Raw genomic sequence first — 23,621 nt, forward strand, 5'->3', positions numbered from 1 at the left:
AACAGGGAAGTAAGGGAGGTCCATGAAACCAGAGAATGATCTTGCCTTGAGATAAAGGACTTTCTCATCAAGGGCTAAAGCTTTTAATCTGTACTTTAACACTGACTACAAAGCCAACTCTTATTAGCAGAAGAGCAAATAAGAACTGTGTGTTAATATTCCCCAATCATAGAAACTACTGAATTAACAAGAATAAGTCACATATAAGTTTGAAGAAGCTAGTTTCGAAATACCTGTACAAAAATATAAAAGTCTATAAATTTTTTTTTGTTTTCTTTTAAGCCTGTGTTGATCCTTGGAAACATCACATGCATAATAATACATCAACTGGAAAAGTGGCAACTAAGGAATTAGATATTTGTAGCTCTTTTTTCTCTTTACATATATACACATTACAATAAAAATAATTTTATTTTGGTTGTTTGGTGGAAGTATACTACAACAAGCTAAATATTTTTTTTAAATTCTCAAAGTTGAAAACTATTTTACCAATAGCTTACTAAAATCCAAATATATTAAAATCTCCTACAGTAAGTGCAGAGAAAAAAGATTTAAAGACTCAGAGACGGCCACCAACTTATCTACCATGGAAGCGAACTACAAGAACAGCAAAATAATATTGTTATGTATGAATGCTCCTTCTGTAGATAATTGGACCCAAACAAAAAAATTCACAGTTCAGTAAGATCCCTAACCCTGACCTTTAATTTTTTTTCTTTTTTCTTTTGTTTTTACATTCAGTACAGTATCATATAAGCTGTGCAAAACTTTACTTAGACTGGCAGTTCGCCATATCAGTTGCATTTGTCTTTGGTACAAAAATAAACAATCGCATTAATGTGCAAGTATTTGTTTTCTTCCGGCCAAAGTACCGAAATTAAGTTTTCTAGAGCCATCTTTTATACAATACATAGACTCTGTGGCATATATCTACATTTTCAACATATTCCTATATACATTCAAAAATTTTAAGAGCTGGAACAAGTACATTAAAATCTATAATCTTACCATCTATACATCTTGTTTTTCCCTCAGGGTTTTCTTCATACAAAAACTTTACCAGCTTATACTGATAGCTCTCCCCCCAAAATACAAGGCACAAAGAATATACTTTTTTTCTCTTACTTGCACAGACACTTAAATACTATATTAAGCTCAGAAAATTAAAGTTTTATATGGCACACCAGCTCTAATGCCACGTGTGCTATGTACAAGTTAATGGTTGCAAAGAAAGCTTACTGTTTATTCTTTTTTAGAAGAAAAAAGAAAACCCGATAATTCTAAAAAAAAAAAAAAAAACAAAAACAAAAACAAAACAAAAAAACCCACAAACAAACAAAAAAAACCCTTTAAATTGACAGTTTTAGCAAAAAAATGCTTCCTCTTATTTTACATGGAGCATAAACTTGCCACAATATCTGGCATATGCTAAAAATTTTCACTTGCAAAAACATGTTTTTGCTTCTAAAACAAGAGTGATACAGACTGGTCCTAGATAACTTAATTTTAAAAAGAATTCTAATCTCTGTAGTTAAGCCTAAAGCAGTTTTGAAACTATCTGGTTTATGCTCCAAAAATGCTATTAAGCATTTTTTTTTAATCATGCTTTGATTTATTTTACTACATTGTTATTTAAAACAATGGAACCTAATTGTAAGTGTTTATGTAATGCTAAACTGACATGCAGACCAAAATGCAATTTACAATGAAGTACTTGACAACACAGGTAGAATCTGACCGATGAGAACAGGCGAAGCGATGTTTTAAACTTTTGACATTGGTATTCGTAGCCCTACAAGGCCACCAGTGGGGTCTCCTTCCGCAGTCTTCTCTAAAACTTGGTTCACAAATTCTGATGTCTGTCCAGCTACAGGTAGTCCTAAAAAAGGAAAGTTAATAAAATACATTATAAGATTACCATTAATTGCACTTATTTGCACATTCCTCTGCGTGATATAAAGCCAATAAACATTCTGGTCAGTGACCAAGCAAAAGGCCTAGAAAGCTTATAATTAGGCAATGCTTCTTTCTTCTCTATACCAAAAGAATACATCCATCCATTTATACCAAAAATGGTTTCCAATCTAACACTCCATAAATTACATGTCTCTTTGCATACAGGCAAATACATTAAGTTTATTGCTTACCAAGAGTATCTTTAATAAGCACATTCAATTTTTGTTCCATGTTGACTCCTCTATCATCTTTAGGAATCTGTACTCGATTAACAATTTCTTGTTTAATAGAGTTGATCACAAACAGTAAGTTATCTGCAAAGAAAAAAAAAACTAGATGAGGATTACACCATATTCCCTCTGGAGCAAAAAGATACTCAGTTGTCCACACACTGTCATCTAAAAGAAGTGTTAAAGGTGTCATATCTCATCCAAACAAAACCATTACATTATTATCTGTAAAGCAGCTCAACACTGCAGGTAACCCAATTTATATTCCCTCTATGAAGCAGTCACCAGCATCGTTTTCTCTATACACTGCCAGTTATGATCCAGGTTACGTGAAAATGCAAATCAGAGCTTTGCATTAAGAATGTAAGAAAAACTAACAAGTGAAGAGTCATATTTACCATATTCTGTGTTGAGACCCCAGAGTTTTACTTTGTTAGCTTCATACTGGGCTTTCTTCTTTAGTCTACAAGCCCTATAGTAAGAAGAATTAGAACGGTTTTCAAAACTTCCAGAATAATAAGAGCATCTGTTTCCATTAGCCATATGAACTTACTATTAACCAATACTTGCAGAGCTGTGATGTACAAAATCATCTACTCACTCACCCTCACTGAAAATGCACTGCTACCTATATTTGGTTCTATTTCACATTTTCTCACTGCATCGAGCATTTGCCTTGCAGACAAGTATGCCAGCTTCTAACGGAAATAAATCATTATTTAGGGAACACACAAACTAGATCTCAAAAGCCACAGCTGTCCTGCTTTTTGATAAACAGGTAATAAATCTGTCACAGGGACTGCCAAGATGAAGCAGGTTCTCTTGAAGCAAAAAATTAGTTAGGCCTAACTTGTACACCTGAAGTAATCCCAATTTATTCATCCAATAGTACTAACTAAGATTTACCTGGAAGCCAGTTTGTTCTTTTCTTTCCTTGACCTCGGTCTGGCAGTTAAGGGAAGTTCGCTAACGGGTGTCAGGTCACTGATCACCTTATTCAGTTTCCTCAGTTCATTACCGATCTGTAGAAGTTTTTTGGGGTTGGGAGTTAGGTCTTCTACATCAGTCCTCCGCGACTTCTTTGCTGCATATTTTCCTGTTTTGAATATGCAGAAAATTGGGTTGGGAAGTGATAGAATACGTATACAAATCTGTGAAAAAATATCCTTAAATATGTATTATATTTTGGTGTAGGTGAAGTTCCTTTGTTCATTACAAAACAACAGAATTGAACTGTGCAATCTCTACGCGTTTCACAATAGCATTTCCAGACAAACAACTTCGTACAATTCGTATTATATCCAGATCAGATAAGAGCAATACTGCTGGCCAGGATAGAAACGAATTGGAAGTGATGGACAGCATGCACACAACAGTGCTGAAAAAGGTATGTCACAAGTTCAAACACACTTGTTTTGCCCCAACTCTAACTTGCTAACTCTGGTTTCTGCCAGTAAATTCTCTCACGCAAGTTGCTAAAACTCCTAAATAATCTTATTCCTGAAGTTCTGCATTAAGAAAGAGTATGGAGACCTGGTACTGCAATGATCTTCAACGATAATAATATTAAATGATCCAAGTTAGGGCTAGCCAACCCCTTTTAGATGTATTTGAAGCTACTTCAGGCCAAGTTTTCCTGAGGAAATACATATATTTGAGATAAAATTTGTATTCCTTAGGATATTCTGCCACTGGTAAATGTTTCTCTCTAGATCTTCACTGAAAAATGCCAGCTGTTACAGATAACTGCATGAAAATTGTAACAGAACTGACAAAACCTGCTCCAGAAATATTTATCAGAGAGTTGATATTTAGCCTGTATATCTGAGATAGAAGATGACATTGACACATGTGTATATAAAAAGAAAAAAAGTCCTGCACGCATTATATTCTGTAGCTTCTGGATGCTAAATTGTGTTTGCTTCTGTAAATCTCCTGCATATAGAGTTAAAGGGCACTTGCCTCTACAAGTCATGTTATTAAACAACAAAGAAACAAGTATTGATGTCTGACCTGCAACACATGCCAGTGTGAAGAACCAAAAGAACCAGTGAGAACCAGTATTTATAAGAATCAGTATGGATAGGGACTTGAAGGTATTGCTATTCCACTGCAAGCTATGCATTTGAAAACTAAGTATAATAATAATAATACCCCCCCCCCCCACACACACACAAAAGTTTTCTTCCCTGAATAAATCTACAAGGAACCAAAAGCAAATCTTGTGGTTTAAAATAAGGTAAACGCCAACATTAAACCTAACAATTTGCAATTGTATGAAAACATTAATATTATAGTCGCATCAGTTTATTTCGTTTTGTTCCTTCAGTCAAAGGGAACAGCATACCAAAGAGGTCTTATGACAAGAAAACAAACATTATTCCTAAGAGGAGTTTGTTCTCAGTGATGTTAAGCATGTTGGAAGTACAGCAAGTTAGCAGTCAAAAAGTTGTAACAATAAAATATAGTTATGAGATCAATTGGTTTAAGCTCCTAAGAGGGTATTTTAAAGAAATAGTTTATTCGCAAAAGCATTTCTCTGAGCTGCAGTCACACTGGTGACAGGAGCAAATAGGAAGGAGCTTTAGCTCCTTTAGGAGACAGTTACATCTCATTGCTGGTCCTTCACTTCACATTGCAGATAAAGTGAACTTTGCATCTCAGACCACTGGCAGCTTTCTTCTAATACAAGCAATACCAAATCCGTCTAACACCTTTCAGGAGTAAACATCAATCATGTGACCCATCTATGATATTTACGGTATCGTAACTGTAAAAAAAAAAATCACAACTCTTGGGGTTTCCAGCAAGAATCTTGGGAGTTACAAATCTCAGTTCCTCCACCTTGCTCTGGAAGAAACCACTCTGACAGTTACCACTGTATGTTCACTGTGCCTTCCTTGGACATTGTGCTGCACTCTTAACTGAGCAACAGTCATCAGTGTTTTAATGATTTATTTTCATGGCCAAAACACAACTTCTCAGCAATTTCAGGTGTAAGAGTTTGGCTACTTTGGTGCAGGTTTAGCAAAGACATCCACGTGTAGCTAGGACTCTATTCTTACCATGATGGAGACCATTCTTCTGATACATGTTACTTGGTAACGTATCTCGGTTCCACTCAGATGGCCTCAGCATTCTTTCTTGTTGGGATGGTGTTAGTTGCTCACTGTACTCCCAGAAGTATCTTCGTTTGCCTCTTTTCCGACAGGATATGGCAGTCATTTCTTTTAAATCCTCCACAGAATCATTTTCATATCCTAAAATAATGCATTGTATTGTTTATTAAATGTTTACAAGACTGTTTCTAACCTTTCAATTGTTTTCAAGAAATTAAGAGCAAAAAGACAGACAATGGCCTGTTTTGCATTGTCTTATGGACTCAGTTTTCAGCCTCAACTGTTACTGGATATTTGCCTTAAATCCAGGAACAGACAATAAGCCAGAAATGGTTCTTCATTTGCTGAACAGAGACAAATTATTTATGCATTCAAAGCCCCTTTCTGTTCTTTGACCTCTTAAGACCTATTGCTTTTCTCCCTCACAATCTTACTACTATAGAGTAGAGATGACAGCTGTTAGACAGTGTTCTGCTACCTTCATCATTTCCTCTTTCAATTTGCTGGAAGATAATCCTAACTCTCCTCCACATCTTTAATTAGTCTTCAATCACAATGAACACAGAAAGAAAAGGATAATCAAAATAAAGATGGATTAGCAAAAGACTAATAAACAAAGCAAAATTGTGGCATCTTGCATTTAAACAGCTTTGGGAAATAAACCAAACCATCCATCTCTATTAGACTAAAGGAAGACCAAGTCCCAGTATAGGAGGCTCTGTTATCAGGACTATGCACTAAAGTCTGTAAGTAAAGAACATACAAATTGAAGGGATCTGGACACAAACTGTTCCATCTCTTTCCTTCACCTCTTTAGTGGGACAAAGAAATGATCCACAGCAACACTACACAGTATTTTAGAGTTACATTATGATGTACTTGGTATAACTGTTCTTGAAATACACTGAAACTATAATGCCAATATCCAGATTGCAATAAAATGTTTAAACATCATTTATGAAAAAAAAACCACTTAGATCTTACATAAGCTTTATAAAATGAAATTAAGACAACCTATATTAAGGTAAACATACTATACCATTTATGTACTGAAATACTACATGCAACATTTAATTAAAAAAGAACACACTTCAAAACATCACATATGCTGCTGAAGCTTAAAGAAAACCCAATCACTAAATGAATGTGAAGCTGCAAGTTTCACAAGCCTTGGCCCCATATACCAAAGCTCTACATCATCTTCTAACAGTAGCACAAAAAACAGTAGCAAAGTTATTTTAAAAGTCTATTTAATTAGTCTGTTTGCACTTGAGAAACAAGTTGAAAGAGGACAAACTTTCTTGCTCTGATTTAGCTCTCTCTCACCTTGTTTTCCAAAGTATGAATAAACTTAGGTACAGAAGAATGAAATCCATTCTGAAGTTCTGTTACTAATCATTACAAAATTTATTTACTTTGATTCACTAATTTATAAAAAAGAGATGGTATTTTAAACAAAATGATCTGAACAGAATTGAACAATAAAACATGTTTTCTGAAAGATATTTTCTCATATATGGTCAAAATGATTACGGTAGATTACATTAAATATAGTTTCAAATTCCTAAAGTATTTTTATTGAACTTAATTTAATCTAGGAGTTGTTTGATTGTTTACATCAAAATAATCTAAAATATAAACAAACAAAAATCCCAAACCTCAATTATTTAGCTCTTTAAAAACTTCAAGGTATGCAGCTCATTGTATAGATATGTATAAATGTGGCCCATCATCACAACTGCACATAATTAGGCCAACCAATGACAACGAATCTCTTTACAAGCTGATGTATACATATATAATACAAGGTTAAAAAGCAAGACTTCCTGTTCACTTACTTAAACCATGATTAAATCGGCAGTTTAAATCATGGTGACTGCATGCATCCTACCTTGCAACTCTAACATTTTAAACACCTATCATTTTAAAGGTATGCAGAACAGGCAAGTGCTCAGTGTCCTAACCAAGTCTGTAATACACAGCAGCACTGCGATCTGATCAGCTTTTCCGCACTGGATTCGTCTTTCTTGAATTCTCCTCTTATGCAAAGCTCATATAGGAGTCTCACTTTTTTTGGTGGGCTTCTAACAAATCTGAAAGTGTTCTTGCACTTAACTTTCAGGTCCTTACGAAGCCACTCCTATAAATTTTTCGTTCACATCCCTTACTGTGGTTTTAGCTTTAAATTTGCAGGGGTTAGATTAATAAAAGAGAGATCAGGATAAATATTACTTCTGCAACTTAACAGATTTAAAAAAAAAATAAAGAGACGGTTTTGTGCTTTTTTGAACGCTGCCATTTAATCACATGGACTTCTGTCAAACTATTCAGAGTGATTTTCCCCCCGCCGACAGCACAGATGCTCAGAAGAAATGCAGTGCAACCTTTTAAAACAACTCCCACGTGTCCGCAAGCCCTTTACTTGTTCTAGCTGTTTCTTCTGCACTCTAGTTCTATGGAAGACTAATCAATTGCCACATGCCCCTTTTCTGGAATCTCCTATTTGATTTGAAAAGCAGTTATTTACAATAAAATATGCTAGCAATGGTGAAAAAAAGTTTTAATACCAGAACATGTCTGGGTTGATAATTCCTATTATAAACAGGCTTTTGAGGGGATGAAAATCACTACATCTATATCATGTATCATGATAATAAGAAATATTGCTGCCCAAACTTGCTCAATAACTAATTACAATCTTTTAGTTATTTCTACCAGTCTCTGAAGTTCACTAGATCTAAGTATTTCCTTAGGCAACAGTAACTCCAGTGCTTTAAGAAAGCATTTAAATTAAATCTCTTGTTTTATGGGAAGACTAGATCTCTATTTAAACTACAGAACATGGAAGTCATATACACTGAAGCCCAATTTAAGAGGATTATAAATTATTAAAATAGTGAAAAAATGCAAATATCAGATCTTTAAAATCAGCATTTTAACCTATTAACTTATCTTTTTATCTATATCTATATATATATATGCACACACTCACACTCTCTCTCTACAGAAATTCAATGACAAAAGGAGAATTCATGTACAGTTTTACACATACATACAGAAGCCCTTTAAACAACAGTAAAGGGGAGCAAATTGATTTTGGTGAAGCCATGTTTCATGCATTCTCAAAACATGCAAAGAAGAGTAAACAAAAGTATACTATGTATTAAATATATGTATCAGAGGGTCAATAACAACCAAGTAAGTCTTTGTCCTTTTAATAAAATATACCTTCACTTTAAATTTTTGAACTAATTTTGCTTTCAGTACCATAGAAGGTTAAATCTTCCAATGGCATGTTCCTTTTTAGAATATATTTCCATAGTATTCACCTTAAGTCTGAGGGTACAAAAGGCAAAACAAAGTTTTGGTGTGATATAATTAAAATACTTGGAGACACTATCTTCTAATATAATAAAAACATAGAGCGATACCATCTCTTAGTATCACCGCACTCAAGGTGAATGGCTTCACTTACTTAAAGTTCTAGTCCCCTTGTATTGGCCAAGTTCCTCAGTCACTGTACTGCACCATGTGGTTGCACACGGATGCTGGGGTCAGTTACTTGTCAGTAAAATTTCAAAGACAGCAAGTAGTTAATATAATTCCACCAACTGAAATCCCAGCATTTTAATACGATGTCTCTTTTTTCAAGATTACCAGGTTTTCTGTGCAACATGCCTCCGTGGGCTGCAAGGTGCTGTGTAGTTCAGCAATCACGTTATATTACAGAGAGCTGTAATAGCTACTCAAAGCCTCAAAAGGAAGAATAAGTACAGGGAGCTCAATTCAGAAGAGAGGGCGAGATCTTAAAATGCTAATAAAAATGCATTACATACACATAAAAGTAACATGAAGGGCGTAACACTTAACAAGTTTAATGCCCACTCACGAAATCTCCTTCCAAAATAATTAACTGATCGTAGAGTTCATTATGACAAACATCAGTGTGCCTTACGGAAGCTGCTATTCCAGAAAGGGAAAATTTCAGCTGCCTTTTTCCACCCCCAGTTATGTACTGCCAAAAGTTTGAATACCTTAGTTCTTCTACTCTACTAGAAAGTGTTTATAAAATGTGAATATTATGTTCTCTACAATTAAACTCGTACTTGGTTACAGGCCTGTCCCTTCCCCTCTATAGATTTTATTTTTACAAACTGTTACTGCCTTGTTACCTTCTAGGTGAAGGTTAGTTCTTATTTTTGTCGTTAATGCTCCCTTTCTACATGCAGAGGAGAAGAATTCAGTATCTTTTGCAGACCCACTTAGTGTTACTGCTGAAAGCCACCAACAAATCATTCCACTAGTTTCAGTGGCAGGTATTCTGGGGGTTTTGTGGAAAACCACATGTACAGTAGGGCTTGTATAAATGATGGAATGATTTTACTCAGGCTATGATTTCATAACAGCTATCAAGAGTTACAGCTCTGAATGTATTCAAGGCAGCAGCCTAATGAAGCACTAGAAAGCTCTGCACAGCCTATCAATCCACCAAAAGGAAGACAACAATTGCAGGTTAATGACCTTAGGCTCTATTGTCTTTTCTGTTTTATGATTACAGTTTATCTAGTTTTTTTAGAAACAGGGAAAACACCTATCTTGCAAAGCTTTTATTAATTACATTTTACAAAGGACACTGAAAATCTAGGATGCAAGCTGGTAACTTAAGACCAGTGTTGTTCATCTGTAACTATAAAGCACTCAAAAGCATTCTTTCCCACTCTGCAGACAGATTCATCAACCTTAACAAACTCCAACACTGCTGGTACCTGGTTCTGAGAAAGTATCACTGATGTCATCATCTTTGTCATCTTCATAATCTTCTTCCTCGTCATCATTTTCAGAGAGCTCATGCTCACTACCAAATCCTTCATCATGGTCCTCATCTTCAATATCGTCCTCATCCTCTTCATCTTCTTCAGGGTCTCCTTTGGTTGACTGCTCACCCAAACTGTCTGTGACAAAGAGAGAATAGTTGTGCTCTTCTTTCTTCTGTGAAGAATCTGACACTGATGTGCTGGCAGAAAGACTGCTCTCTCCTGCAATAAGCCCTGGGGTTTCCTGGGGTGGACTGAGGAGCAGCTCTTGAGTCTCTTTAAAAGGCAAAACTGGAGGAGTACTGTGACCATGTGGGGACTCTATTCCTTTTCTTTCTTGTCTCTTTGCTACAGCACCACAATAGCAGGTGTTTTCCTTTGCTGCATCTGCATGCGTCTGGCTCAGCACCGGTCTGCTCTGTGGTAAAGGATTGATCTTTACTTTTGCCTTTTTAACATAGTCTTTACATTCAACATGAACGTTCACTTTCTCATTATTGTACACATTGGTCTTCACCATGATTTGCGTGCTGGAAGCAGGCTGAGTTGCAGGTTTGCTCGCCTTTTGAACATAGTCCGACAAAGGTGCCTCAGCCTGAATGTTCTTGGAGGAACAGACTGGGGCTGCTGCTCTGCTTGTAATTTTTTTGCCAGGTAACAGAGAATTTAAAGGGTTTTGTTTTACACTAAAGAGGGAATCAGGGTAATAGAGTGAATCTGAAACAGGCTGGGAGTCCTCACTATTAAGCTGAGCCAGAGTTGGTGTTTTGCTTATCACTTCTTCATCTTGGTACGGGCTTGAAAAGTCATCAAGGCCCAGATAATCCACCTCTTTTGTTCCCCAGATATCACAACTGGTTAGTTTAGTGTACTTAGTTAAGTCTTCACAGTACGTATCCCACTGCTCCCACTTTGAGGTGAAAGCAGCTTCTTTGTCCAGGTTGTCCGTAAAAGACTCCAAGCTCTCAAGGTCTTTGCAGTCCTCCATGGAAAGGAAGTTGTCTCTGGAGCTTTGTTGATAGTCCATTTCTCTGTCCTGTGCACAATAAGAAAAACCAAAAATTAACATTAAAAAAAAGAATTAAATCATCTCTGTCTTCTACTTAAATGGTAAAACTTATTCCAGTGAATGATAATACATGAAGACACCTCAACTTCCAATTAAAATCTTGTTTTGACAGTCAGACTGAAATCTAATTTTCATACTCCAGCTACAGATCCTTCTGAAGAGACAGCTAAAGATACAAGTCAAGTGCTGATGGATTTTTTTCTTCTGTTATTGCAGATTTATCTGATCAGTAGGAACTAAACTACAACCAACATCTGTGCACCTCAAATACGAAAGACATCAACAGCAAACCATTCTAGTCTCCATTAACCTAAGTTAAACTTTCCATGCGAGAAACGGAATATGCTCAAGTTTACCAGTCTCTTGAAAGGCTCACCCTAGCCAGACCAATTAATGAGTGAGAGCTAACTTTCTCCTATGATGCAGGAAAGATCAATGAATGTTGCTAACATAAGTAGCTCATGAGTTAACTTTTATTTTGCTTCTCTTGCATTCACAGCTTGGCTGAAGTAGCATATAGCTGCTCTTGCAGAAAAGATTGTTTGCAAGTTGGAGTCTGAAGCCCCATTACATAAAATCAACATAGCTCCAATTTGAGAGTTGTATGACAAGCCTTTCCTACTGCCCAGCTTGAACAAGCGTCTATTGATGAAGCATCACATTTGCTAGATAAGCAGTTAGGCTCTTCCCTGATCAGTAACAAGCACTAACAAATCATCATCTAGCATTGTGGAACAAATATCCTTCTACGACTACATGGATTCAGGCTGTTAATCAAGAAGAGGTAGTTACGCGCAGGCGTACGCACACACACAGGAAGACGACCTACCAGTTCATACATGAAATCTGGATCTGAGCTGCTTGCCAAGAGATCTGTGCTCATCAGAGTCTGCTCTGAAAACACATGGCTCCGAAAGGCATCCCCAAAAGGAGGGTCCATTCCGCTCACACTGGGCTACAATAAAATTGATACTGAATTTTGACACAAGCTATAAAAAGGTATATTCTTTACTTCAACAAAACATAAAAAGATTGTCACTTCATTCAGTTCTCTGAACTCATACTTGCAGCTGGAATGCTTTTACCTATACAGATAAGCATGTCATTTCTCAGAGTGAGAGAATACGCTTCAAGAGCCAGCTAGCAACATTCAGCACTTTAATCACAAAGGACACATTTGTATTCATCATGTAACTGCAAGAGCATTGCTCATTCATTCTTTTTTGTTGGTTTGAAATTCTCATGTGTTTGGCAAGTTTAGGGATACGTTAGCATTTGTAGAAGGAGCATACTGGCAAGATCTGGGAGTATCAGTAGGCACTACACGCTTGCAGGGCCTTCATCCTAATATACACCATTTCCTACTAAAGCAGTGTTGGTTGCTTTGGTAACTATTAAAACTTGTAAAACTTTTATCTGAGATTGTAACCATAGCAAAATTTACTACAACTAAGTTGCTTTACATCCCTTGCGAATTAAGTGGAACTTTGCTAAGAAATATTATGCAAGATGACTGGAAGTACAGGAAACAGGCCACCACGCTTTCTGCTACTTTTAATTTCAGAACTCTATTTCCTTTCCAGCCATGCTTGCCTTGAGAGTTGCAAAGGGAGAAACACTGTACTGCTCATTCAGTCAGTGTGCTGACGTGTGGATCACTGAAGTAATAAAAGCTTGTTTTCCAAGCATCTACCCTCATCAAGAAGACAACTTTGCTGAATTCTGATGCATGAACGAATATAGTAACAAGAGCAGTAACATATCTTTCACCATAGATGATCCTACCAGGACATCACTTGTTCTCTTATAAATTCTCCCTGTTGATACCAGGCAAACATGCTCTTAAACCTTTTTTTAAAAAAAAAAAAAATGAGGAGTAAAATAACTTACAGAAACAAGTAAGATCATAACACACCAGACTTACCTGAGGCATCTCCAAGCCCAGATTCCCCAAATCCAATTCCAAACTTCTTGTTTTATTCACTTGTAGATTCCTTTCCAGCTTTAATTCAGTCTCAATGAGTTTATACAATCCATGCAATGAAATTTTTCCCTAGGATAACTTCAGTTCACCCTCATGGAGCTCTTCTATTGGGAGACTTCTGTATAGAATAAACACAGCAACCCCCCAAGGAGATAAGCATTTCTTCATCAAAAAATGTAGTGCTTAAAAAAAACAACCAAAGTGATGCAAGGACAAAAATTTCTCCCGAAAACTGATTATACTTCATGCTAGAATGTATAATGATTTTCTTCCACTGCCGTCCTCCATCAAATGAAAAGTTATAGATGCTACAGAGCAGAGTTCCTGCGCAAACCTTTCAGCTATTTGAGTTACATTTTGTTGCCTTTTCTTTTCCTCACTACCTAGACTATAGATATATGAAAGTCTAGTTCCCAGCTCTATAGACATATGAAAAGCCTACATAATTGGAAAAAGGACTAGCATACTGCTGAGCACACAAAAGAGAAACAGTCTTTATGACTAATATAACAGAGCCAATAAATTCTAAAAATGTCTCAAACAAATGTCTCGGAATATTAATTTCAGAATAGGCTATAATACTGTTTCAGCGATACCTCCTCCTTTTCTTAGAGTTTAATCCATTCAGCCTCAGATAACATTGTATCAATCACTCGTACAGCAACATCTAGTGGCAGAGGGATTACAGCAAGCACACTCACTGTGCAGAAGTATAGGAAGGGAACACCTCCCTCACAGAACAAACTAAGAATTATGTCAAATTCAGAGTTGCCTAATAAAAGTTCTTCTCTATCAAGTCTTCTATTAAAGGCATAGGCTAACCTGGATGAATTAAAATTACTAGTAGATGAATAGATGAACCAATTTGTAGCTTCTACAGACCCATTGCTACTTGGTTGTATCTAAAGACCTTTTTAATCTTGCATTTGAAACAGTGTAACTGAACTGCAGAAAAGCTGCTGTCTCAGCACAAACCTCAGTTACTACAGCTCCACTAAGAAACAACCAAAATGTTCCTAAGTAACAGGAAGGGAAAAGCATAATGTGTATTGTGTCAAAAATTATAGATTTATCCATCATATCAAATGTTAGTATTTGATGCAACCACACTGCCCTTCAGGGAGGCTGCTTTCTTACTGCCTTGTTTTCCTGCAAGACCCCTATTCCCACACAAAAGGTCTCCCATAAAAAAGCAGTTAGAGTAGCGTTAATCCCAAAGCTGAACTTCTGCAGCTTTTCTGTAGAAACAGAGTTCTTTGATGCTTTGTGCAGAATTCTTCACTCAGCATTGCTTCAAAGTTGGAGTTCAGTGCAAGCTGCTCAGGCTACATTTTTTCTCTCGCTTTGAAAAGCAAGTAGCAAAGTAGAAGTGTTCTCCTACAGCAGAGGTATGTTCTAAAGCCCCCTCTCGCAAGCATGCGATAGCTGATTATTGCTACTTTCAGACACTCTCTCTTCTATTTTGTTAAATTCAGCATATATATCTTGAGACTGAGGTAAAAATATATATTATGCAAAAAAACCTTGACTTTTGTACTGGTTTTCAAATATCAGTTAAAATAACAGGGAAACAAAAATTGCAAGTCCAATTATACACAAGCCACTGTTCTCAATAAAACCATGCTAGCAATGTCAAACAAAGCCATTCCTTTTTAGAGTTCTCTGTCAAATAAGAGTTCTGAGAAAATTTTCTTTCCACCCTAAAACTCCTTCTATTTATTCTAAAGTGATATTTAAAGTTAAGTGTATGCCCCAAGGCAACATGCTCCAATAATCCGTCTCCCTTCCCACAGTACAGATAAAGAGCAATGCAACTAGTTTTTTCTATGCTATTAAACTTTGCATAAATGACAAATTCACTTTGCAACCTGGCTTAATCTAGGAGAAAAGGGCTGTTCCTTAAAACAAATAACCAGTGCAGACCCTTGATTCTCATATTGTGAAGAAAAAGGCAAGAGGGTATCATCTTTAATATGAAGCTCCAGGAGCAGTATCGGAGTTTCTTTCCATGTAGAGTTGCAGAGATTGCTGTCTTTTATAACAGAACATCAGCTTATTACTTCCTGGTGTCTGCAACATCTGCACTCACATGGAAGTCTGGCAAAGTTCTGCCACTGCACGACACAAAGGGGAAGGCAAAATTTGCTTCTTCTTTAATGCGTATTCTTTGCTGCGTTTTTGCTAGAACACATAACTCAAGTGATTCCACCGTCCTTCGTATACAACTGCAAAAGGACAGTGAAACTTAACCTATGCTGACACCGACGTCAACAACAACCAACAAACACTTCTAAGCTTCAGGACAGGGAAGCTTTTGGATCATTCACAAATCTTCAAAACAGACATAAAAATATTTCAAATATTTAACTAGTTCAAAGACTGAAGTGATCTTTTAGCTATAAATTTATAGCAGCAGCTGACAGCGTACCTGATACATGCCTTTGAACGGGAGGACATAATCTGATTTTGCCTCTAATTGCCTTTAGAATGCTTCAGTCTTTACATTTTCTTACATTAATACTTAAATGTTATTTGAATCTCACTAGGATCAATGTCAGCATTCTCCATGATAAGATTTTTATTGTTAAGAGGGGAAAATGTGGAAGGGCAGCAAGATGAAACACGCTATTTCTTTAGAGAGCTGCACAATCTAGCTATGCTTCAGGCTTGCACCAAGAGCAGACCTACTTTAAACTGCTTTTTGTTTTTCCCAGATTCAAGATCTGCATTAAAAGACATTCAGTGTTCACTCTGAACTAGCAATAGTTTTTCGCGTACTGGTAAACTAAGAGGTATAGCACTAGTCAACCACACATATGGAAACACATGCAAATTCTGAAACAGTCACAAAGGAAAGTAACTTTATAGACCTCCCAGCCAGAGTCCTATTTTTACAGAATTTATCATTATTGGCAGTGTCCGCTTAAGACTGAATTAGAACAGAACAGTACAGATGTTACACATCCATAATGAATACAAATTTGGAAAAACTGGAAGATCTGTGGCAGAGCTCAAGAATAGCAGTGTAAGAACTACTGAACATAAATACAGCAGCCAATGCTACAAAGAATTTCTACTTTAGGACACTTTCCGTTAATGCCTTACATTAACGCACAGCAACCCAACTTGCAGGGAGCCGGTGGCGCCAGGCAGGTGTAGCTGCTCCTTTTGGCAGTGGTCTGCAGTTAAATCGGATTAGGGTGATTGGGGAACCAGTTCCCAAGTTAGGGTTTTGGGGGTTTCTGGTTTTTTCCCCCTTCAGATTGAGTCAGAGCAGTGTGCAGTGGTACCCCTACTTGAGAAAGGCGGCTTGTTAGCTCACCAGGAGCGTGATGAAGGGCGAGACGTCTCAGGAACTACTCCTTCCACTGAACATTCAAGAATTTACGGTACTGGTAGAAGGATACATACATATATTGTTCATGTTTTGTTAAAATCCCTAGGGGCCATCAATAAGTAGCCAAAAACTGTACAAAAGAGTCAATAATTTATTAATCTAAGACCAAATCCTACAAAAAAATTGTCTGTATTTATATTTACTTTTTGAAAGCACACTCTGAAAATAATTTAATAGAGGTCCCAAGCAACACAGGAAGACTGACCTTCAAACATTCTAATGGCAGGCTTATTACACAACATTAGTGGTGCAGCAGTACATTTAAATTGGCATTTAAAGAGATACAGGACCTTAACTCTAAACGTGCAGCATAAAGAGACAGATGGCAGTTATCATACAGGTGCCATTCTCCAAGGCTTGCACCACACCCTTCTGCAATAACACATCATCTTCAGAGAATCCCCCAGAAGACAAAAACCTGGACTGCAAGCTTTCAGCTTGACAATTCTGAAATATCTTCCTCAGTCACCTGTATGAATCATTTGTACTGTAGTTATAACTGAAGTTACTATTTCTGTCTCAGTTTAGATGTATATTTTGTACAACCTGAAAAGCACAGAGTGTAGCTACACCATTTTAATGATTGCACAGTACCTATTATCACAGCAGCTAAGTGCTTGTTACAGCTAAAGTACATTTCACGAACAATTACATTTTCGTGATGATGGCTGTGCATCATACAGCATAATTTACTGAAGTTACATTTTCAACACAGAAAGAAAAAGCACCTATCATGAGATTCTATCAGCGCCAAACCTATAAACTCAGGTGAAAACATTCAAAATACCATATTCTGTTTCAGCAAAGGCCCCAAAAACATGCTACCTATTTTAAAAGAGTGACTGTGGACTAAATACTCTTTGCTATATTTGGATATTTTATAAAATAGTACAGTTAGAGATGCAAGAAGGTCTCCTCTGCTTCTGTTAGAACTTTTTTCTCCTTCCACAGTTTGTGCCAATTTGTTTCCTATTACAGAACATATTCTGCTCAGTAGTGTTTTCAAGTGCAGAACATATTTTTCTTATTGTTTCTGAGTGTAATGTTTTCGGTTTTCCCTTCTTTCCGTACTATTCTTCAATTGTTACGTAGTTTAAAAAAAAAAGTTTACTTCTTCCACCACAAAATTACAAAGTTTTTCTCTCTCTCTTTTTTTTTTTTTTTTTTTTTTTTGGGGGGGGGGGGCTTTGGTTGTGGGTAGGCAAAGACACTGATAAAAGGTTTCCCTCTGCTTTCACCCACTATAGCCTTTTTTACCTCTCATGCAAAGAAACCAAGTCCTTCTTCCTTCCCAGTGGACGTACTTGTATTAAAATGCTAGCATAAGCACAAAGACTCTTTGCCTTCTCTGTCCCCAAGGGCAAACAACAGTTTAGGACATCCAGATCCCAGGTTTGACAGCTTGCTGCCCTTTGAAGGAACTAATGATTTGAATACTGTTTCACTTCTCTTAGTCTCTTCCCTTCATAGGGGGCAAACTGCTACTTCACTGTCTTTGCTCCAATTTCTCTTCTGTTTAGTCCCCTCTACCTATTTTTTCAATTTATGCCTAGAGCAGACAGGCTTCAAAATCTCTAAGTGCCACCACTGAACAGGACATTTGGTCTGGAGGCACGTGTACCGCACCTCAGGTAAAAGATCTGATGAATTATCAAAATGAATATGGCACTACACTTTTGCTTGAATTACTACCTTTACATATGAATTCGAGCTACCTAACTTTGGAGGGGTATTCCATTGCAGCATGGCCACTAAACAAATAAGCAAATACCAGCATCTAAACATAATGCAAGAGGTAGGAGAAAAGAAGTGATTTTTTAAAGCAACTGTCCTGAATGTGCATATTTTATAAAATTATGCTCTGAATAACATATCCCTGCTATAAACATGGTAAATTCTGAAGTAGACTGAGATTTTATTATTTCAGTGCCAAGAGTAGGAAATGTAGGATGTTTTAACTTACTGGGGAAAAAGACCTATATTAACATACTTCAAGTCATTTTAAGACTTCTTTATAGAAAAAAAATGAATTGCATAAAGGTTTACTAAAATACCACTGTAGAACTAGAGGAATTGCTTGCAAAAGAGAATTAGCAGTAAGACTAGCAGGCAGATTTCTTTCTTTCTTTTCTTCTTCCTCTTCTTTTTTTTTTTTTTTTTTTTTTTTTTTTTTTGTGGGCAGAAAAGTCCCCTGACATAGTCCAAGTATAGCCAAGCAAAGACAGAAAACAAAAGGAAAATGAGACAACAACTTAACTTATGATATCCAGGAATATCCTTACATGATGGCTGTTTCTGGAAACGTTTTTTCTAACAGTACAATTCTTTCAGGATAAGCAAAATTAAGTAATTCCATAGTGTTCCGAAAAAATCTTAAAATGAAGGTATGGCACAATCTGTTCTACTCTTCATAGTGCAGAATTACATTTTGTTACACTTTTGTTAGAAACAGGTTATCAATATGGGATGCTTCAAGCCAGCCAAGATATCTAATTACTCATAGTTGCTAAACTAGTAACAGAGGCTAAGTCAGAAACAAGTCAAAAACAGCATCAGTCAAAAAAAGACTGAAAGGCAGAAACAAATCTAAGAGTTCAAAATCAGAAGAAAGATTTTTTTTTCTTGCATAACAATATAGATGATTGTAACAAGAACTAACCTATAAAATTTAAGACTTTCACAAACTTTTTAGCTTGACAGAACAAGGACAACTTTCAGACACTGCTTATGAGTTGCAAAACATGCTTTTAGCTTAAAGCGTCATTTAATTAGATTTTGCAAGTCACTTACCACATACACGCAAATCATGGAAATCTAAACCAGCGCATTCACTTATTTATACCCTACTACCAGTTTATTCGTTGGACATAACCTTCTATCCCCAATTAACTCCTGTTAACGCTGAAGGGGCTCCAAACGTTTGCTCGTCAAAGAGCTCTTTTGTCACTCTCATCGTCTACTTAGAAAAACGCTAGGAGGATACTCAATGGCTTGATGCCTCCATGGCAAACTTTTCTTATCAGTAGGTAACATCCTCCATCAAATGCAGAACAATTGTTTCTTTGCCCAGGTAAACTAAAGGCTACAAAGCTCTGTATGAGCTCTTTGACTTATCATTCGTGCCCCATGCCAAGAACTATCACTGAGCATCGATATTTCTATAGCAGACCTTTCCTGCAAAAAAGCAGTCATTTTCCGTATGGAAAGTCTGACTCCTCATTTAGGTTGCCAAAAATAACAAAAAAAAAAAAAAAAAAAAAAAAAAAAAAAAAAAAGCCCAGGTTTCTAAAATACCTGTTTATCCCTCTTGACTTCTAAGTATAAAGACATAAATGTGATAATTATTAAGAAAACCCATAACAATGCTTAGAAGCCACTTGGTCAGGCAACCTTAGGTTACAGATTAGGATTTTACTATGCTCTTTAAAATATTTTTAAATGTTTGGAAAATATCAGAATCTGGTTCTGTTCTGCAGGTTTCACATCACAAAATGGCAACAAGTCACTCCCAAGTGGCAACAACATAAATATTAGGCTCACTCGAAATGAAAAGTTCAACTGGCAGAGCCGAAAGATTGAAACTGCTTAGCCAGTTGGGTAGAGACGCTTTAAAGGGGGCGTGTGCTTTACATGGGAGTGTGACAGAGCAAATTCTCAACATTAAATTAACTTTGATGGCTGATCGGTTACTTCAGGCGGTGCTTGGAGAATATAGGGGACTGGCCTTTTCACGCTGCACGGTTGTGTTAAAGATCTGCCAAATCACAGGAATGAGATTAGGGCTCACTAATGATACCACCGGCAGCATTACATAAAACACCCACGGAGAGCGCACGACGTCGGGGCAGAGGGGAAGCGAAGCTCAGGCTCAGGTCTTCAGGCACCGCAGAGCCTTCGGCAAGGCCAAGCTCCCCGAACCGAACTCGGGCCCACGCGGACACGAGACCACGCGTGCGGGGAGCCCCGCAGAGCAGGAGGCCCCCAGCACGGCGGCCGAGGAGACCTGCGGGAGCTGCTGCAGCTCGTAACGCGAACAGAAGCGCGCAGGGAGCCGCCGGGACGAGCACGGAGGGGCGCAGCGCGCTGCCTCCCCTCAGGCAGGGGCAGCAACGCGGGGCGAAGCGCAGCTCACGCCGCGCCGCCCGCCCGGGCTCGGAGCGCCCCCCCCCGAGCACCGCCGCCCTCCCGGGAGCAGGGCAGGGCAGCGCCGCGGCCGGGGGCGCCGCGCAGCCCCGGCGGCCGCCGCGGCCCTGGGGCGCCGGCGCCGCGCCCCCCGCCCCTGACCCACTAACACACCTCCCCGCCAACATGGCCGCCCCGCCAGCCAGCGCCGAGCGCAGCCTAGCGCGGCGGCCGCCGCCCGCCCCGCCCTCCCCGCACGCTCATTGGCTGGCGCTGCGCGGACGCCGGCGCCCATTCGCCCCGGCGCGCGCCGCTCACCCGCCCAGCGGCCCTTTCAAGCTTGGCTGAGGCGACATGTAAACAAATCCCTCTCCGCGGCTCCTGAGGGGGCTCCGCCGCTGCCGCCGCGCCCCGCGGCGCCGAGGGCGGGCGAGCGGCACCGGCTGCCCGCCCGGGCGGCGCGCGGAGCCGGGCAGGCCTGGCCCCGAGCGGGGCCGGCGGGCCGCGCTGCCCCGCGGGGGGCTGGCCGCCGCGCGGGGCTGGGGGCGGCCGGCGCGGCGCCCCGCGGCCTCCCCCGAGCCCAGCTCGAGTCGGGAAGAGGCGACCCGGAGGAGACGGTCACTTCCCGAGCGCCCAGGGCAGCTGCCCGCGAGGCCCGCCAGCAGCCCGGGAGTCCTGGTGAACCCCCACGGCCCTAGCCCCCAGCCAGGTACATAACGGCCCGGGCTGAGCAGCGGGACTCCTTGGCCGCCTCCCTCCCCCAGCGCTTACTGTCCGTCCTTCTGCATTTTCCTTTCTTCACCCCATTTCTTGCCGAGTGACTTGAACCCTCCCTGCTAGACGCTAGTACAAACTGAAGCCCGGACGCAGACACCCCCGCCCCCTCCCCCAAACACTACAGGTTCACTCTGCAGCCGACCGAATCATTCAGACGGGGAGAAATTGGAAGAGGCAACTGTTCAGCGCGGAAAGACAGAAAGCTCAGGAAGGGCACAAGCCTTTTGCAACAAGCTGATCCCAAAGGTTGAGTACACCAGCATTAGCTGCACTGATGCCTTATATAATGACAGCTAAACTGCCCCTTCACCCGTACAACCAGAACCACCAGTCTTCCGTGGAAGGAAGGCATTTCAGTTTCTCTGGTGTACAGGGCACGGCTTACTTTCCTTGCAAAGACGCCCGCTGCTTCTGACAGATGGAGGCTGGAACGGACCCGGACAAGGCGCTGCCGAACCCGCGCGCTGCTCCCCGCACATGCTGCCGCTTTCCTTCGCCTGCCCCGTAACCCGCCCGAGAGCGCGCCCTCGCTCCCCGCAGCCCCAGCCGTGCCGCGGGGCCCGAAATCTCAGCCGGGGGAGGCAGCGGGGACCCCCACACCCCCCGGCACACCACCGCGCCCCGGCGGCGCCGGCTGCCACACCCCCCGCCCGCGGCAGCGGGGGGCCGCGCGCTCCGCCGGCGCCCAGCCCGGCCGCCGCGCTGACACACCCCTTCCCCGCGCCGGCCGCGGCCCCCCTCCGCCGGGCAGCGCGGCAGGGCCCGCCGCCGCCCGCCGCCCGCGCTCACCGGGCCGCCGCGGCCTCAGCAGGGGGCGCGGCGCGGCGCGCTCGGGCCCGGACCCTCCATGCCGCTCCGGGGTTTGTTTTGTTTATGTCCCTTCCTGACGGGCTCCCGGAAATCGCGTGACTCGCCCCCCTCACGTGGGAGGGGCGGGGGAGCGGCGCGGGCGGCAGCCGGCCAATCGCCGGCCGCCCTCGCGCGGGCCAATGGGAGAGCGGCGCGGCGGGGGCCGCCCCCCCTCCAGTCACGTGACGGCGGCGGCGGGCCGGGCCGCGGGTTCGGTGCCAGCCCCCGGCGGGGCCGCGCCGCGGGGGCGGGGGGGGGGGGCGCCGCCCTCCTCCGCCTGCCGCCGCGCAGGGGAAGCGCCGAGCCGGCCCCCGCCCTCCGCACGGCGCGGCGAGGCAGCGCGCGATGCCGGGCGTGGGAGGGACGCGCGGACCCCTCGCCTCCGAGCGCAGCTGCGGGCTCCTCCGCGCCCCAGCTCCCACCGCTTGCCAAAACAACAGGAACAAAAAACGATGAAAGCGTTTGACTTACAAACGCTAGCAAACTGTTACCTCTTCAAGACTTACAGCGCAAAGCCAGTTCCTCAATCTTCCCGCTTTTCACACTGAAATACATAATATCAAAATGCATAGGAAGAGCAGACTGTTTCTCTTCACTTCCATTCTTCCCATCTCCTCCAAACATCAAGAAGCATTTTTTAAAACATGTTCTCCTTCTCTTCTGATGCCACAAAGCAAGAGGATGCTGTTAAAGGTTTGATACCCGCACTGTTAAGCGCCAGTGACTGAATCTGTCTGCTCCAATTTCCTGCCATCGTGCAACATAAGTAAAAATAAAAACCCCAGAGCCTGGAACAGCGTTAATTCTTGGCACGTGTGTACTGGACAATTCTACAATCATAATGCAGACAGTACCTCACACGACATCCAGCAAAACGGGAACAAAACATTAACCTGCATCTTCTTCAGTTACATTATTACCTGCTGTTTCTGAGAAAATATTAAACATTCAGATAAAGAGAAATCCCTTGATCTGGAAAGCACCTAAAACTGTGTGTGCATGTGGCTTCTTTGTCCAGGCTTTGAATAGCCATTTGCATCAAATTTACCACAGGTGAAACATGCCCTTTGAACCTCATTTTGTTTCTCCCGTATCTTCCATAATGGGCAATAACTTGGAACCTAAAACAGAAAGCTTGTTAGAAAGATCACAAAACCAATATACTAATATCTATTTCCTTGTCACTGGATGTTTTCTTTTCTTGTTTCCTTTTCGTGTTTAGATTATCTATCAGATTTGCCCTATTTTTAAAAACAGTTGCACAGTCAAGATTCCCAAAGATATAAGAAAGCATTTCTCTTCTC

The 23,621-nt window shown here is 40.6% G+C and overlaps 1 protein-coding gene across 2 annotated transcripts; it reads right to left on the minus strand.

Moving 5' to 3' along the window:
* Positions 1 to 1,298: 1,298 nt before the first annotated feature.
* Positions 1,299 to 22,348, minus strand: CREBRF (CREB3 regulatory factor). 2 transcript variants are annotated; one of them, XM_062587476.1, is made up of 9 exons: positions 22,258 to 22,348; positions 13,113 to 13,290; positions 12,018 to 12,143; positions 10,072 to 11,155; positions 5,252 to 5,446; positions 3,093 to 3,282; positions 2,585 to 2,658; positions 2,148 to 2,270; positions 1,299 to 1,879 (listed from the first exon to the last, which is right to left on the minus strand). In XM_062587476.1, exons 2-9 carry the CDS (start codon positions 13,119 to 13,121, stop codon positions 1,764 to 1,766), a joined length of 1,917 nt encoding a protein of 638 aa, XP_062443460.1. In that variant the 5' UTR covers positions 13,122 to 13,290; positions 22,258 to 22,348; the 3' UTR covers positions 1,299 to 1,763. The 2 variants fall into 2 exon arrangements, with proteins under 2 accessions (XP_062443460.1, XP_062443461.1); XM_062587477.1 differs by lacking the exons at positions 1,299 to 1,879; positions 2,585 to 2,658 and having other exon boundaries at positions 2,184 to 2,270.
* Positions 22,349 to 23,621: the final 1,273 nt, after the last annotated feature.

Source organism: Rhea pennata, chromosome 14 (genome assembly GCF_028389875.1).
Source record: "Rhea pennata isolate bPtePen1 chromosome 14, bPtePen1.pri, whole genome shotgun sequence".
In the NCBI taxonomy this organism is placed as follows: Eukaryota; Metazoa; Chordata; class Aves; order Rheiformes; family Rheidae; genus Rhea; species Rhea pennata.

What these genes read in the sequence shown, in the direction of transcription:
- CREBRF (XM_062587476.1), bottom strand. An exon ending in GAAGAATGGTCTCCATCATG is followed by an intron (nt 3,283 to 5,251) that starts GTAAGAATAGAG and finishes TATTCAAAACAG; the next exon opens with GAAAATATGCAGCAAAGAAG. An exon ending in GGGTCTCAACACAGAATATG is followed by an intron (nt 2,271 to 2,584) that starts GTAAATATGACT and finishes TTTTCTTTGCAG; the next exon opens with ATAACTTACTGTTTGTGATC.